Source organism: Mobula hypostoma, chromosome 7 (assembly GCF_963921235.1).
Source record: "Mobula hypostoma chromosome 7, sMobHyp1.1, whole genome shotgun sequence".
NCBI classification, from domain to species: Eukaryota; Metazoa; Chordata; class Chondrichthyes; order Myliobatiformes; family Myliobatidae; genus Mobula; species Mobula hypostoma.
The window spans coordinates 68032608-68050639 of NC_086103.1; the positions used below are offsets into that span (position 1 = coordinate 68032608).

Here is an 18032-nt window from a genome sequence, read left to right on the forward strand (position 1 = left end):
TTTATGGGAATGTATGGAAGGTTCACCACTTAGATAATGAAATAGTTATCTTGTGGGAATCATTCAGATTGGTGCTTATTTTTTCTGGAGGAGATAAGTGATTCTGTTGTAACATTCAAGATCCTTGGGTGGTTTGTTCATGTCATGCTGAGAGGATACCCTCTTAAGGGGCTGGCATCTCGGTAGTGGTCACTGAAGAATTTCTGTTGTCCTCTCAAAGGTCTTGTTAATGTGTGGTATTCTGTACTCCAGAAAGTTACAGTGGTTGACTCATTAAGAATAGTCAAGACTGAGAAATTTGTAGACTTTAGATTTGTATTTTTGTTAGGGCTCCATGTGGAAAATTTAGTGGCAGCTTTATCTGATGTCTGTAAATAATGATGTACCTACCTTTAATTCAATTACAAATACTCCTGAAGCATTGGGGTCCCTTCCAGGTAAGTAACCATAAAAATAAGCTACCATAGCTTTTGCCAAATGAAAGCTAATTGAAGAAATTCAATAATTCCTCTTTTTTTTGGCTGTTGTAAACATCTTAACCATTTTGTTTCAACTGAGAAATTGGAATGATCAAAATTCTTAGGACATATGGGTTACTTGCAGATGAGGGACTTTATTAAAAGCAGATTTATTTTGTAACAGCAAGGTTGGTGAAAAATATAAATATCTGAATTAAGACTTACACACACTTTGGTGCTATACCTTCAGGTTTGGACCATATGGAATTCCTGTGACTGTACTTCCAAAAAGGGAATACAAGGATAAAGCTGACCTCCTGCAAGTACAGTGTGAATCATTCCAGCAACAGACCCAAAAAATTTCAAAATCTGCATCTATTTGTGATGAAGCACCTCTAGAATCTGCCACACAGGCTGATGTTGCTGAAAGCCTGTGGACTGCAAAATCTGCACCATTATTTTATGAAGGAGCACCTTACCCGCCTCCTTTGTTTATCAGACATACGTATAACCAATCTATACCTCAGCCTCCACCAAGAAGAATTAAGCGACCTAAACGAAAAATCTTCAAAGAAGAGTCTACTTCCATAATGAACTCTATTAAACTTAGACCAAGGCAAGTTTTATGTGACCGCTGCAAAAATAGCATTTCTGCCGATAAAAAGGAGTTGAGAAGGGGTGGCAGTACAAATGATAATTCTCGACAAGAGGACAAAAAAAGGAAAAATGATAGTGTGCCTAATATGTCAAAGAGACTGAAAATGGACCACAAAGTAGAAGCGAAAACTCAATGTGATGGTCAAAAACGCAATACTGTCATTAAAATTACAAATTTATCTCCAGGCAAGGGCAAAGTTGTCAAAATTTCGTCTCAAGTACACAGTTCTAAAGTGCAGTTGAATCCCAAGAAAGTGTTACAGAATAAGAATGTAGATCACACGAAAGCCAGGGAAGTGTTAAAAATGGCCAAAGAGAAAGTTCAAAAGAAACAGCAGCAGGACGTTTCATCTTCTGGCAATTCAATTTCCAAAATTCATTTTACACGGCGCTTTCAAACTACCAACTCTGGTTCACTCCCTCCAAGAATTCGCTTAAAGCCACAGAGATACAGGAATGAAGAAAATGATTCTGCTTACAAGGCTAAACTTGAGAGACTACGCAGCTGCAAGACAGCCTCCAAAACGCCGCCTCGCTGCACCTCCTCCCGCTCAGCAGGTGAGCAGCCTCCTGACAAAGATAGTCCCACAAAAGGGTTGGAACAGTCCACTGATGAGAATAAAGACACCAGGGAAATAAAGTGGCCTTGTGAGCAGGATGAAAAACAGTTGGGGAAAAGGGGCAGCAGAGGCAATATAACTGTTTATATGACCTACAGTCAAAATAAATCAGACTCTTCCACCTTTTCAGTTTGTAGTAGTGATAGCACAGATGATCTAAAATCCTCCAACTCAGAATGTAGCTCTACTGAAACATTTGACTTTCCACCAGGCAGCATGCATGTACCTTGCTCCTCCTCTTCCTCCTCCTCAAAAGAAGAAAAACTCACTAATTCCTTGAAAATGAAAGTCTTTACCAAAAATGTCTCTAAATGTGTGACTCCAGATGGCAAGACCATATGTGTAGGGGACATTGTGTGGGCCAAGATTTACGGCTTCCCCTGGTGGCCTGCCCGCATACTTACCATAACTGTAAGTCGGAAAGATAATGGCTTTTTAGTAAGGCAGGAGGCCAGAATTTCATGGTTTGGGTCCCCAACAACATCTTTCCTGGCTCTTTCACAAGTCTCCCCGTTTTTAGAAAACTTCCAGTTACGGTTTAACAAGAAGAGAAAGGGCCTTTACCGTAAGGCCATCACAGAGGCAGCCAAGGCTGCAAAGCAGCTGACACCTGAGGTGCGGGCCCTGCTGACACAGTTTGAAACATGAAAACATCAAAGAAGGTAGGCAATTCGAGTGCCTGGGGTTCCACTAAATTGATGCCCAAATTTAAAATATGTATGACTAATTGTAGAACTTTAAATTAGGCTTATAGGCCTAATAAGTGCAATTCAACAGCAGTTAGTTTTAGAATAAGGAATGGTGGCTATTATTTGTAATAGTGTACTTCAAAATTGATCAATTTTCATCAGTCCAGCACTGAGGGCAGGAATGTGATAGATAGTAAACTTAATTTAATGAGGAAACCCATTTTTTTCAGGCCTAGTTGTCATGGAAACTTCACACTGGATATGTAAGAGCTTTAACTTTGAGGAAATGTATACTAGCTGTACATGTGTGTAATGGGATGTGTTAGTATGTTTTATGTTTATGATTTCATTTTTGACATCTTGGGATCCACCAGGAAAAAGCCTGTTTTTAAAACTTGCTACAAAGCTGTCAACCTTTTGAGCTTTGGTATTTGTTACTAATTCTTTTATTAAAAAAAATCCAGTGCCAAGAATCAATGAATTGTGGTCTTGATATAAATTACTTGGTACATATGTATCTCAGACAACAATTATGTTAGAGCATTTTGCTTTAGAAATAATTATCTCTGCTACTGGTAATACTTTAGAATTTTGTGACTATTTTAGAAACAAACAATATGGTTCATCTTGCAGTATTTTATACTTGCATTTAACCATTACCTTTTATATTATAGGATAAGCAGGTAAACCATCAATCTCTGAAGAAGTTTGAATTCAGTTTATTCAGTCAGTGGCTGAATCATGCATACCAAGAAAAAAATAAAAGTATGCTCTGGCCCTATAAAGCAAGTTGAACTTCCTATTCAATTGAATGGGGGGGGGGGTGGAATTCCATTATACTTTTAAGAAATAAACATTTTCCTGGTGTCCAAGCCTATATTCCTTGAGTAGCTCAAAGTTTGACCATTCATTTTCTGATTGAGAACTTGCTATGCATAAAATTAACTTGATTTCTATTTATAAAGTATTGACTACACATAAAGTAACTGGTGAATTCCAAATGATGTGGAAAAAAATAAGAGATTATTAAAGTTGGTATGCTACCTTTGTGTAATGCACTGGTTCTAGATGCAGATTCTTGGGAAATCTATATCAAAGATGAATAAAGTAAATGCTGAAAGGAGTAATCTAAAGTTGTTTATCACTTTAGAGCACAGCAGCTAGGAATAAGATTATTCAGTGTCATACTTAACGAAATCCAACAGCTCTATTGAAGGTTTCTTCTATTTGAGAGTGACAATGCACACAAAGGGAACACCTCCCTCTTCAGGTACACAATGTTAACATCAAGCATCATTGGACATATTTTCTCTCTTAAAATGGCCATGTTTATTGGCCATACTAGTTGTCTTACAAGGAATTGTAAATTTCCTTTACAACTTGCATTATCTTTGTAGTGACCAAGATTTAAAAAACAGCTAAGATACAGACAGAAGGTTTTGCTACATTAGAAGGGACTCAAATCCAGTTTTTATGCAATAATTAAACTATCAGAATTTAAACAAACGTTCACTGCATAAGTACAAAGTAGACTTATTGCACCAGTCTAATGACATCCCATCCCACATCCAAGCCAGAACGGTATGTGCACTTAGCTCAAGACTTAACCAATGACTACCCAGGGCTAGTAGAGCAAATACAATTTCATTTTTGCATGCATCTTAAAAAAAAAACAGCCATTTGCTCTTACTGCTGGCTACTGCTTAGAAAGTACAAACTGACTTTTAAACTGTGGTTTCTATTTAACAGTACATGTCCCTTGCTTGTGCATCTAATCATTTTAAAATAAAGAATCACTGAAATAAAAGTAAGTGTCCATCATAGCATTGTATAGAAAATGGGGCAGATATTTTGCTAGCTAAGAGATTCTTTTATTGTGGTTCTGGGAGCTGTCTATCACTAATCTTGGAGAGCCCAATGCAACAAAGAGCATGGTACTGCCACATCATAATTGGTGGACTGTGCTCCAGGTGTTGTTTGGTGGCTGGTAAGGTTATACCCCAATTTCAGTGTCCTTCATACACAAACATTTAATTTTAGTCAAAAATTAGACTTACCAACTTATCAAGTAATTTTAAAGCTAACAATTAAAACCATTGACCACATTTAACTTTAATCACAAAATGGTTTACTTAGTGGGATCTTTGAACTGGCATTTCTTCCCATTGATTGCAGTGGGAGTGCTGTACTTATGCCAGCCTGAAAACTGGACAATCTGCTGCGTTGTTGGATCCAGAGGAAGCTCATTGGCGCTTCACAGATGTCCATAAGCCTGGACCAGACAAGGGTGGAAGGCTGTAATTTAGCTTTTATTCAGTTAAATAGATAAGAGCATTTTGAGATTAAGCTCCAAGCAGCTGTCAGTGTGGCATTGGAATATATACACTCAACATGCGAAAGATAAAGGTTAACCATAGCGAGGTCCTGGAAATGTAGGCCCTTCCCCCAATCTCTAGAGCAACCTCTTGCCATCACATACATTGATGAGGAAATTCACGGTTACCTTGGAAGATCAAGCGCAACCTTTGCTTAAAGGATGTTTGAAGATCAAGACTTCAGACCTAAGAATAAGTCATCTCTCTCCTCCCATCCGTTTCTCAGATCTGGATTACCTACAGCAGATAGCTCAGGTGCTGGAAAATTGTTGGCAAAACCCTGATTCATTTGAATGATAAATGAAACAATGTTGAATGCTCTCACACAAAATGCTAGAGGAGCTCAACAAATCAGGCAATATCTATTGAGGGGAATAAACAGTTGATGTTTCAGGCCAAGACCCTTCATCAGGACTCGAAAGGAACAGGGAAGAAGCCAGAATAAGAGGTGTTCTCTGATAGGCCATCCTCTCTAGTACTGTGAGCCGTAGTTACATTCAGCTCATTTAGGCAGGTCATATTTTTGCATACCCGTTGCCAGACTTCTGAAATAACACTAATGAGTTCTGTCACAGGAGAAGATTACCAGGCAAAGAGAAGAAATAGTTAAGGATGGAATCAAAGCCTCCTTGAAGGAATATATCATTCCCACTGACTACTGGGAATCTCTGACTCATGTCTGTTATGAATAAGAGGAATGAATAGCTCTTGGTAATCTGTGAGCTATGCATCAAGAGCGTGGAGATCCTGCCTAAGCTGCAATTGCCTCAAACTACATGCCTAGACTATAGGTCATCCTATATTAACCTTGTTAGCCACTTCAAAACCCACAAAACTGCAGTGGAAGTCATCCTGGATCTATGGGTTTAAAGCTGGCAGATTCAAGTGCAAGATTTTTGGTTTTCCTTATAAACTGACAAAAAGACAATTTTATTTTAGGAATACTGAGAGAAAGATGAATTGTGGCCAAGGTTCTGAAGGTAACTATCTTGATCATTGAAATGATGCCTTGGAATCTTTCTCATTCATGTGAGTCGTTTGACTGTTTCCTATTTGACAAATCCAACAGAGCAACATTTCCTCAGTACAGCCAAAACCACCTAGAGTTTTGTGTACAGGTCTCAGTATGGGACTTAAGGTCAACATTTTCTCAGTGCTGCTAACTGACATATGTAAGCAGTAAACTAAGGCAAATGAAACGAGACAGTTTTAGGCAGAAATGAATTTTGATTACTTCATTCAAATATGGGTAATGAGTAAATTTACTAGAGTTAAAAAAAAACAGGTGGACTAAGATGTTAACTGTCCTGTGCTATCACCAGTGGGATTGCACAGGACAGTTAACATCCTCGTCCACGTGTTTTTTTTTAACTCTAGTAAATTTACTCATTACCCATATTTGAAGCAAATGAAACGAGACAGTTTTAGGCAGAAATGAATTTTGATTACTTCATTCAAATATGGGTAATGAGTAAATTTACTAAGTAAAATGAATACATTTAGATCAGTTGCAGACAGAAAAAGTGGGCTTTGGATAGTTTATTTATATCAAGTTTATGCAAAATAAAATGGCTGCTACAGAAAAATAAAATGATCTTATTTGGACAACTTGTTAATATGGAACTTGGGCAAATCATATTGTTAACCAGATCAGAGGATTGTATCATATCTGCTGGCCAGCAATGCAAAAGGATCAAAATGGTTGTTTTGATCATATAAAGTAGATTGATTTGTATGAAGGAGAATGTGAAGTTACTGCTCCAGCTGTTGAATATATGGCCTGTTAGGAACATATGGAGACATTCCTAAATTTTAATTAAATTTGTATTTTGATGAAAATTATTTTTATATATAATGAGTCACATTTCAAAATTAAAATAAACTTACCAGCCATACTTAAACTATTATAAACTTTGTAGACTTCTATCTCATCCACATTTCCATTCAACTTTTGAGCTTATGCTCAGTTCTGAGTGGATTTTTTTTTTTTAGAAAACTCAAGCTAAAGATTGAAATGCACAGGGTGTTTTACCAGCTTTGACGGAAGTAAAAGTGATCTACATTATTAAAGGCCTAAGTCCAGGACTTGGCTTTTTTCAAGCTTTGTACTGTTTCTATTCAGTTAAATACATCTGTAAATACATTTTTAGTTCTAATTTAAAGTACAGAAGATAGATCAAATCTTCATTTTCAAAAAGCAACCTGAAACTCTGCTCTAGAGCTTATGGAACCTGTGTGCTTTGTGGATTGTTTGGCAAATTCATCTTTTGTCATATGTAGGTGCAGTACCACATGTGGCCTGTAAATAAAAAGTATTGTATTGTTTAAAGATAAAGCCTTAATAAAACATTTGAAGCTTATTTGAGTATCAACACTTCTTTTCTCTTGCTGAATACTCATGCAAGAAATCTCTTCTAACATTTCTGGTACTCAAGGTTGCCTTTAGCTAGTCTGAAGATGCAGTGATAAGTATCTTGCAATAAGAGTATATAATCTTGATGGGTAAATGAATAAGGCGAGAAGTGCAACAAGCATTAATATTTCTCCGGATAAGCCTACAACTGGACTATAGGCTACTCTTGCAGTCCAACAGGCCACTGCAGCTTCCAACGATTGTTCAGAACTTCAGCTGAGAAAAGCCTGCTGATTATGTACCAGACTAGACTTTGCATAAATACAGCAATTTCACTGGAATTAATAGAAGAAATAAGTTACTGAGGGAAAGTAACATGCTTTTTGTTTAATTAAGCATGTTTTAAATGATATATGTGTACCAGTCTTTTAAAATAAATGACTAATTTTAAATATATGTGCATGATGTGCACATATATACAGTAAAAGGAACAGCTTTGACAGCTGATGAACATGGCATCAGGGTCTCACTGGCATCAATAGCTGCATCTAGGACCATGCTGGAAGTACTAGCAAAGTTTTGAAATTACTTGATGTGCCTAATATGATTGACCATATATAAGGAGAAATGATTAGTTTTTCATATTGCCAGCTAAGCCTTAAAAAAAAATGAGTAGCCATCCTTATTAAGATAGTAGGCTATAGATCTGGGCAGATATATTAAGATCTTGTCATCACAATCCTTGTGCTTTATAAATATTTCTATGCTAATACAATGCGGTGAAGCTCAATTTTTTTTCTTCTAAAGTTATAAAGCAAATGAAAAGAAAGACCCCTACATTTACTCATCATCTGACAGTTTATAGTCAATGAAGCACCTGAGGTGTAGTTAAACTGAAGCAAATTTGCAACCATGAGGCTTACACAAATAGAGATGTATGCTGAGTAGGTAAAATTGGATGAGGGATAAGTCTCATACTCCAGAATAGTGGTGGAATCCTCACATAAATATTTCCTTATGTCTCAGTTGCAAGTACGTTAGAAAGAGAAATAATTTTAGCCTAAATTTTGTGCTCAGATTTTTTCAGTTTTCCGACTAAGAATGGATTATTCTTCAATTTTTTTTCCTGTTGTTAAAGCCTGATAACGGAATAAAAATCCTATATGTAGTCTTGGAGGGACAAGTTTTTACAGATTTTGAGACCATGCAGATTTTAACACAGTAGCTACTTAGTTAATAATATTAAATATTAAAGTTGCCCCACAAAACTCTTTTAACCTAAAATGAAAAGACCATTTCTCCTTATGCTATGATGTCAAAACATCAATTAATGTTGTTACTTTTATTTCACCACCTTGATGTAAATTACAGATCATTTTGGGTTAAGACAACTATGCATCCCACAGTTACTAAATGGTGGAACTGGCACACATTAATTAAAAACTTATTTGTGCTCCATATTTGTATTGTGCAATTTGTACTAAATTCTACTGCTGCAGTTAAAGTCCATGTCTCAGAGGAAGAACGGTCATAGATCAGTGGTTATACTGTAATTTATAAAAGTGTTAAATTACTTCTGAAAGTTATTCACACAACCTTGCATGCACATCTGCAGGAAGTGACTTCAATGCAGTGATTACGGATCAATTAAATATGAGATGTCTGGCTTTTACTCAGATCTATTTTTTACATTCAAGTGACAGCAAGACTATCTTGTATCATAATTTACTTAACATTCCTGTTATACTTTAACTGGAAATACATTTATATTGTTCGGTTTTAATTCGTATCTTTTCCCTTTTACCTTTTAGCCCGGCGACACTAAGGCTCTGGCTGCTCTTTCCCATGATGTCCACTACACTGCCATTTATTGAGCTGCAACATGCGGCAACCAAACATGCAGCCACCTGATACAACATCTTGTCCAGAGTTCAAATTTTGTGAAGTTCTTCGAGAGGGAGAAAATTTATACAAAAATCATCCATGACTTTTTAGTCATAATTGAAATAAACCTGACACTTGTACTTACTGTACACATTGCTTTCTCACATGGAAAATGGAAGATATTTTAAAAAATTGCAATACTTAATGCATGAGATTTTTCTGACACACACATACAGTATATATGATCCACTTGAAACGCAAGTTCTTTCTTAGAAATTCTTTCCATGTGATGCTCCCTGTTTAAAATGGATGAATCCACCTTTAACGAATCCAGTACTGTAGCCTTTTTTTATATAAATTCTAAGCTTTGGATTTTAATTATGAATTCAGTTTTAGAAATTGTGTCAGGGATTTTTTTTACATGTAGTATTGTACTTGCTCTTCACTGGCTTTTGCTTGGTTGCTTAATATTTAAGCTATGGTCCATATTTTAGTTTTTGTCTTCATATCAAAAGGAGCCCAACATCAATGTTTCACGAACTTGAATACATTTAATTACGTGATTCAGCTTTAAAGTTTGCATAAAATTGAATGTTTTAAGAATGCGGTGTACAACAGTTCAAAGGAATTAAAATTTAGATTGTATTATGATAGACTATTTGTTTCTAATTTCCCTAATGCCAGTGTTTCCTAAATATACTGATGAGGAAGGTGTCACTCAACCCAGATTATGACACCATCTGACATTGCCAAGCACTGCACCAGTGCCTGATTTACATAGGGGACATCTATAACCTTCTCTTGACCATTGCTCCACTACAATCAAGCATAAATTATGAATGACGTTCATAGGTACTTCAAATTTGCTTGTAGCAGTTGAATATTCTGGCATTAAAAATGATCAAGGTTAAAATAGATTGAATTATCATTCTTATGACCATACTGCTAGAAAATAATTCACATTGCATATTTAAATTTGATTGGTACTACTTGTGCTGTGTCTTTCACATGTGGTACAGCAACCAGGAATGACTGCTCTGTATTCTACAATGTAATGGAATTATTACCATTTAAGCACTGACCTCGCATTTCGCACACAACTGTTTTATTTTATTTAATTTCCAGGATTATAGTTCAGTCGCCTCAAACATTGGCTGAATAAAACTTTGTGCCTCAGAAAGAGGTGGTCTAATCCATAATTCTGACAATTTTTTGCAGTAAAGAGTGAAAGAAAAAATATGGTTCATAGCTCTTGTACAATATATACAGTAGCATCACTTCCTCATCCAGTAAAAGTCTTTTTAAAACATCCAGTTTGCTCTTTTTTGTGCTCACTGATAATCTATGTCAACAGTAATATTATGAGTAGTTTTTAAATAATCTGATTGCAAAGAATGATCTTAAAGGACACATAAATTCTGATGACACCAATGTTGTTGGCAGGATCTCAAACGGCAATAAAGTGTACAGGAATGAAATGCAGCTGAGTCACAACAACAACCTTGCACTCAACATCAGCAAGACAAAAGAATTGATTGTGGACTTCAGGAAGAGGAAGTCAGGAGAACACACTGAGGGATCAGCTTTGGAAAGAATGAGTAACTTCAATCACGAAGAAGGTGTGCAGCGGCTCTACCTCATTAAGAATTTGAGGAGACTGGTACGTCAAAGACTAGCAAAATCTTTACCAATGTATGGTGGAGAGTGTTCTGACTGCATCAATACCTGGTGCAGAGGCTCCAATGTGCAGGATCACAAGAGGGTTGTAGACTCAGCTAGCTGCTTCAACCCTTGCACCATCGAGGACCTAAAGAACGCAGTATCCATCAAGGACCCTCACCGTCTGGGATACTCCCTCTGCTCAGCACCATCAGGGTGGAGGTCTGGGAGCATGAAGACCCACACTCAATATTTTAAGAACAGCTTCCTTTGCTTTCAGATTTCTGAATAGTGCATGAACCCGTAAGCATTACCTCACTATTCCTCCTGTAGTATTTATGTTTTGTAACTTAAAGTAATTTTTTGTCTTACTGCCACAATTTCACAACATATATCAAGATAATAAATCTGATTCAGAAAATTGAGTAAAGATACCTACCTGCAAATGTCAAATGGTTGAATGCCTAAATATAGAAATAAGACAAGAATATAGTTTTGATTTGAAGAGTTACACTGAAATTTTAATGGATTATGAAATGCAACTTAGCTCATGTTGGAGAAGCTACAAATTTCTCTGTTTTTTTGGGGTTAATTTCCAACATTCAATAGTTAACAAAGCCATATTAAAACTAACAATAAGTAATCAGAATTAGTTGACTGCCTAATAATGTGTAAAATATTGATCTAATTACAGGCATAAAATTATTTGATGGTGTCTGAAAGAGAGAAATGCAAAATATGATTCTAGATTTATGCAAGGGTTTTTCCCTTGGGTAAAAAAAATGATCAATGAACAGCTATTCAGAAAGTAACTTGATACACATCAGTTCCTGCCTCTAAGGTGTAAGAGTGCTACTGACATTGTTGTGAATAAGATGTAGATAAAAAATAACTGCTGTTGACAAAATCTACAAGAAAGAAACGAGGGGGAAAGAATATTTTTACTATTCTATTAGGAAATAGAGGTTGGGAACAATGTGGATTCCTCATATGCAGATGAAGAGATATTGTAGACAAAAGAAACAGAAATTGTGAAATGTTAATTGACACAGGAAAGAGGACAGTATACTGGATATCATAAGGAATCCATGCTTATCCATCAGGGTGAGATGCTTGTCAACATTAACCAAAAAAAAGTTAATACTCTACTGGAACTAAAGGTAATAAATATCCAAGGCCTCAAAACTCCAATACAAAACTTTTAAGAAAAGAAGTAAAAACATTGCAGGTGCCCTAACATTAATCTTACAAAGTTTTCTCAAAGTAGCACTCATTCCTTGATTAGAAAGTTTTTCAAGCCACTCAGAAAGTTAAGAGGAGGAAACCAGCAATTATTGAGCAGTTAGCATCTGTTGTTGATCCAACAGAGGCAATGTAGATTTGTAAGAGGTACACAATGTCTGATGAACATGATAGATTTTGTTTAAGAAGTGATTGATACAGTGAACAGAGAAACAACAGTGGATGCCACTTAAACGACTTGCAGAATAAATTTGACAACATTCCTAGTTAGGGAAATGTAGTGTTTGACAGAAAACATTAAAAATAACGGGCAGGTAATCAAATTGGTGAGCTGTGACTAGTAGTGTTCTGCAACTACTCACCATCTTATATGGTAGCTTGGAAAATTACATATCAAAATTGTAAATTGCACAAAGCTTAGAGGCATTTTCAGCTAGGTAGTTAGAAGCTGTACATTACATAAGGCAAATGGACAAAAGTATGGACCTTAGGTAAAAAAAACTAAGGACATCTATTTGGTACTTTAAAGGTATAAAAACAATACTTAAAATCTATTTTTCTAACTGAGTGCTTGATGTAGCTTTATTATACTTTCTAAACTCTTTAAACATGTAGGCCTGTTCACATTCTTATGCTGTCTATTGAATTTCTTGTTTTTCCTTTCAAAACTTAGAACTCTTAGAATTCTACTCAAACCTTTCAATCGTGTGGACTTAGTATGGTGTTCCAATCTTCCCTGACATCTCAAAGACATGTAGATTGGTTGATTAATTGGCTGTTGTAAATTGCCCCCCCCCCGCCCCCCCCCCCCCCCAGTGCATAGGTAAGTGGTAAAACCGGGGGAAACTGATGAGAACATGGAGAATAAAAAATAGAATTAGTGAAAACAGGTGATTGATGGTTGGCATGTGCTGAAGGGCCATTTCTCTGCTGTATGTCTCCATGGCTATTAATATTTCTAGATAATTAAATCCTTCTGTCTATACTATTCAAAGTGCTGCTATTTTTGTGTAATTAGCCAAATCGGATCTGTGCCCTTCAATGCCATATGAATTTCAATCTTTAAGGCTGTATCAGCCCACCATTTCCTTCAACATCTTTCATTGTAAACAATACTTCTGGGGGGAGGTATTCTTGACACAGTGATAACCTTCTTCCCACTTATAAGGTGTGTCAAATGGGATGTGGTTATGAATTCAAGGTTCATTTGATATATATGTAGTCTGACTAGTAACTAATCAAAGAGGTGAGTAAATTATTTGTTTCATTTAGATCTCCGCTGATTATAGAACCTTTTGAGTACAAAATGGCTTCCTTTCAGTATAATTGAGTTCTCATTTAAACCGTATTTCATTTGTCATGAATGTTTTGGAACATTTTGAGGTCATGAAAGCTTCTATATTGGTGGAATTTTTATCTCTTCTCATGTTCTAATCCACACTTTCAGTGGTATCATATAAAAAATACTTATTTACCTTTTTTGATCCCAGCTTTCTAATTTTAGGAAATACCAGACTGTTTTATGATTCTGCTACTACCACTACTTAGAAGGTAAAATGGCCAAGAGCAGCAATTATGTTATTTTTACTTTTTGCCTTAAATATGGTTCCCAAACAATGTATGATACCTGGCAAACAAATACAATAAATTGCTAATGTTTGACCAATATTAGGCTATATGGAGTAAAGCTAATTGTTTGATAGTCTTTTGGACAAAGTAGTCCAATTTCTTTAGCTTTCTGTTCTGTTTCCACCACATAAACGTCCCATTGCAGTTGTCTTTAGCTACATTATGCTATCATTCTATTTATAATATAAAAGGTGATACCTTGATCAACAAGCTAAACACATTGCCCATTTAAACTCCATGACAAAGTTATTAAATTTTCTTTCTACTGGTTTCTGGTTGATAATTAAAAGAAGATTGGAATTTTGTCAAGAATAGTAGCCTAGAATTGAATTTTAACATTCACACAAAGCATTTACACTCATTTGGGTTCACAGACAAAATAATTTGTGGAATTGATCAAAAACATGTTTGAAAGAGAAGTAAAATAGTTTACTGTAGAAATGTGCACTAAAACAAGACTTCCATCTTTTTCGATAGAAACACACACAGTTCAACACAAATTTAGAACTTAGTTATGATCCAGTCTGAAGTAGGTGACAGCTTGTGAAGATGCACTCTCTGCAGAAGAATGGTCCTGTGTGTGCAGAGAACAGGAGACCTGCCACATCAATTGTAAGAAGAGTCTGACAGGAAGTGGTTACAGTTGCTTCCTGCAGGCATGAGAATCCCCACTCAAAGGAGCAATTCACCAATAGATTTCATGTCCTCGCAAAAAAATCAGTGTAACCTGCTGAGCACAAGAGCAAATGGAGCAGGGATACATTTATTGATGTCTAGCCATCAATGCAAATGAATCTAAAAAGCAGCAGGTAAAAGATTAAGTGTCAACCAGGCTGCCCTATTTGATTATTCAATACTATGTTAGTACAAACTATTGGCTGGAGCATAGAGCAGGTTTGCTTTGATTTCACATGCTTAATCAGGAATTCCCTTATATCCTGTGCAGCCAATATGTGGCTCCTTCATTCAAGCGATGGATGCTTACTCATGATCAATAAACGGCTATTTATCCCACTGGATTCAACCCAACTCCCAGCAATTCCAATGATCCCATTTCCCCTCATCTTATAGTGTTGCAAACTATTGTCTCTCATGTATCTTTCAATTCCCCTTTAATTGTTTTACCACTTGCCCTTGTGACACCATAATGCTGACATGAACACCCTCTTCATTGGTACCTCTTCCACCTGCTCCTCTTACTCATACTTCCTTTCATTCTCTACCTCAAGGTCAGGGTCTCCTTGTTCCTCTCTCCAGCACAGCTGCTTTTTGTAAAATTTGGCAGCAATTTCTAAGCTACTATTCTTGACAGAATTCCAATTTTCTTTTAATTATCAACTAAAAGCACAAAAAGTTATGCACATGCTGAATGTACAGTGCAAACCACCCCTAGACTACTGCAAGCAACAGAATCTCATTTTTTGAAGATTAGTGTCATTTCCCATGATTTTGGTTCATGCATGGCTATTAGTGTAATTGTGCTCAGTAAAAGTGGTTACAGAGTTTGAAGTGTGGCAGCTCTCCAATCAGATTCCCCCTTCACCAGTCCTTTGTCTCCTTCATGAATCAACTTCCCAACTCTTTACTTCACCCATCATCTGCCACCTTGTACTTCTTCCTCCCCTCACCCTACCTTCTTACTCTGACTTATCCCTTCCTTTCCAGTCCCAAAGATGGGTCTCAGCCCAAAACGTCGACGGTTTACTTTTTTCCATAGATGCTGCCAGACCCACTGAGTTCTTCCAGCATTGTGTGTGTGTTGCTTTGGTTGAAGAGAGTGCTGGTAGAAACTAGAGTAGAAGATAGAATTATTTTTAAGTGTTCATCTCTCTAGGTAGTATTGGCCATTGAAAAGGTCTGATAGCACAGTTAACCTGAAGATAACTTGTCACTTGTTTTAAGAAACAAACCTCTAACCATGAGGTGATTCTTCTGTTGGTCCACAGTTAGCTGGATGTAGAAGAAATGGAAATAATATCTGTTTGTGAAAAGCTTGGGGATTTAGTGGATACCCTTATGGATAGTCAATACTCTATAAATAGATACTGGAGCAGAATTAGGGCATTTGGCTCATCGAGTCTTCTAATTAAGCTAGGATTAAATCGGAATTGTAGGGCAGCGTGGCTTGAAGGGCTAGAAGGGCCTATCTCACGCTGTATCTCAATAAGTAGATAAATATATATATATATTTGGTTGGTACTGGCCTCTATAAAGGATGTTCTATTTATTTCCTTGTGCAAGCAATAACAGAAAGGAACCTACAAACATATAATGAATAAATTAAGCGCAACTACATGGAGTGCTGTCACAGGGAAGTATCCATCATCAAGGAACCCCCCGACTCCCCACAACCACCAATCCAGGCCATGCTGTCTTCTCACTGCTGTCATCAGGCATCAGGAAGGTGGCACAGAGCCTCAGGACCCACAGCACCAGGTTCAGGAACAGTTATTACCCGCTGACGAGCCAGAGGTGATAACTTCACTCACCCCAATAGTAAACTGTTCCTACAACCTATCGATTCATTTTCAAGGATTTTTCAACATGCTCTCAATGCTTGTTGCTTATTTATTATTATTTCTTTCTTTTTATACTTGCTCAGTTTGTTGACCTTTGCACATTAGTTGTCTGTAAGTACTGTTGGGTGCAGTCTTTCATTGATCCTATTGTGTTTCTTGTATTTACTGTGAATGCTAGCAAGAAAATAAATCTCAGGGTTGTATATGGTAACATATATATACTTTGATAATAAATTCACTTTGAAGTTTTAAGTATAAATGTACATACAAATTATGAAAACACAGTGGAAGTGATAAGTATGCCTACCTGCTAAGCTGCATTCATTGGAATTCACCGGCTACATATTGTTATTTACTGGTTTCTGTCTGCTGTCCCTTTTCTTCTGTAGGAGAGCTACTTTGATATTTTTCTTCATTTTGGTTAGCAGCCTGAGTAAAAGGTATTTCCAATGAATCTTATGTCTTTACAATTAGTTGCAAATATAATTGTTAATTGAAAGGTAAGTTTAACAACATCAAGCAATGCACACAAAATGCTGGTAGAACACAGCAGGCCAGGCAGCATCTATAGGAAAAAGTACAGTCGACGTTTCGGGCCAAGACCCTTCGTCAGGACTAACTGAAAGAAGAGATAGTAAGAGATTTGAAAGTGGGAGGGGGAGGGGGAGATCCAAAATGATAGGAGAAGACAGGAGGGAGAGGGATGTAGCCAAGAGCTGGGAAGTTGATTGGCTAAAGGGAAACAAAGCAGGAGACACAGGAGAAAGAAAGGGGGAGGGGAGCACCAGAGGAAAATGGAGAGCAGGCAAGGAGTGATTGTGAGAGGGAAAGAGAGAGAGCAAAAAAGGGATGGGGGAATAATAAATGAATAAATAAAATCGACAGTACCTCTTCCTCTAAATGCTGCCTGGCCTGCTGTGTTCTACCAGCATTTTGTGTGTTGCTTGAATTCCCAGCATCTGCAGATTTTCTCGTGTTGAACAACATCAACTTAGTTCTGCTGGAGGCATCCATGCAGATTTTAAAACTGATGCTAATCATTTGAAAGTGAAAGTGCAGTTGCCCTCTCTTACAATTAATGACAGACATCAAGGGAGGGAAGTGGTTCAAATGGATTAATAGCCAGCAAAATAAAGGGACAAATAAAAATCAACTTCTTTTAACTACAGTACCTGTAAATTAATATAAAATAAAAAGATAAAATATAGTGTGCCTGGTACATCAGATTCCAATGTATGTCCTGTAGAACATTAGAAACATTGTATACGATATTCTTATTTTTTTAATGCAATATTTTTATTTGAAATGGTCAGTAAGGTTAACGAAACAGGTTGAGTCATTTTAAAGTTTAATTCTGTTAATCTGGCACATTCTAAACACAAAAGTAATAACTTTTCCCAAGGACACAGAAAATATGAAAAATTACTTTTTTCTGTAGATGCTACTTACTGTTTATGTAGAACTGTAAAACTGGCAAAGTTCCTTACTGCCCAACTGCTAATTGTCCAAATACGTTGTTCCCTCAATTTCTCTGCTCCATCATTGCATACCTAGATTGTTTTATTTAGTCACTTTCCTTTTAAATCATCATGGATTGTTTTCATCTTTGTTCCTAAGCACACATTCCCAGTATTAGTAACCCTGTCCATTTAATCAAATGCATGACTGGAGACACCAAATCCATCTGTTAAACTGATAAAGTTTGCCAACTGTCATTGGACTAATCACCAGAGGCAATTTTTCCAAGTTCCACAGGAAGTAAGCAAGCTGGTGTGCTGGTGTGCTGGTGCAATCATAACAACTTGCAGCTGAATGGCCTCAAAATTCTGGAGATGCATATCAACCTCAGGACAAGCGTGTCTCCTCTCCAGCCACCTATCATCAACAACTCTACAGTTACCACTTTTCAACATTCAGGTTCCTTGATCCTTAAAAATCTCCCAACAG

At 36.7% G+C, this 18032-nt stretch overlaps 1 protein-coding gene across 2 annotated transcripts in view; it reads left to right on the plus strand.

Moving 5' to 3' along the window:
* pwwp2a (PWWP domain containing 2A) overlaps positions 1–18032 on the plus strand; it is a 39454-nt gene that overhangs the window by 5597 nt on the left and 15825 nt on the right. The window contains exons 2-4 of one of the 2 annotated variants that reach the window (XR_010018660.1): positions 709–2397; positions 8964–10998; positions 16475–16525. Coding sequence is in view for 1 of the 2 variants with exons in the window: in XM_063053570.1 (XP_062909640.1) it covers positions 709–2383 (1675 nt within the window). In the remaining variant the exon portion in view is untranslated. Of the gene's footprint in view, positions 1–708; positions 2398–8963; positions 12313–16474; positions 16526–18032 lie in introns of those variants that run through there. The other variant, XM_063053570.1, reaches the window with a different exon arrangement.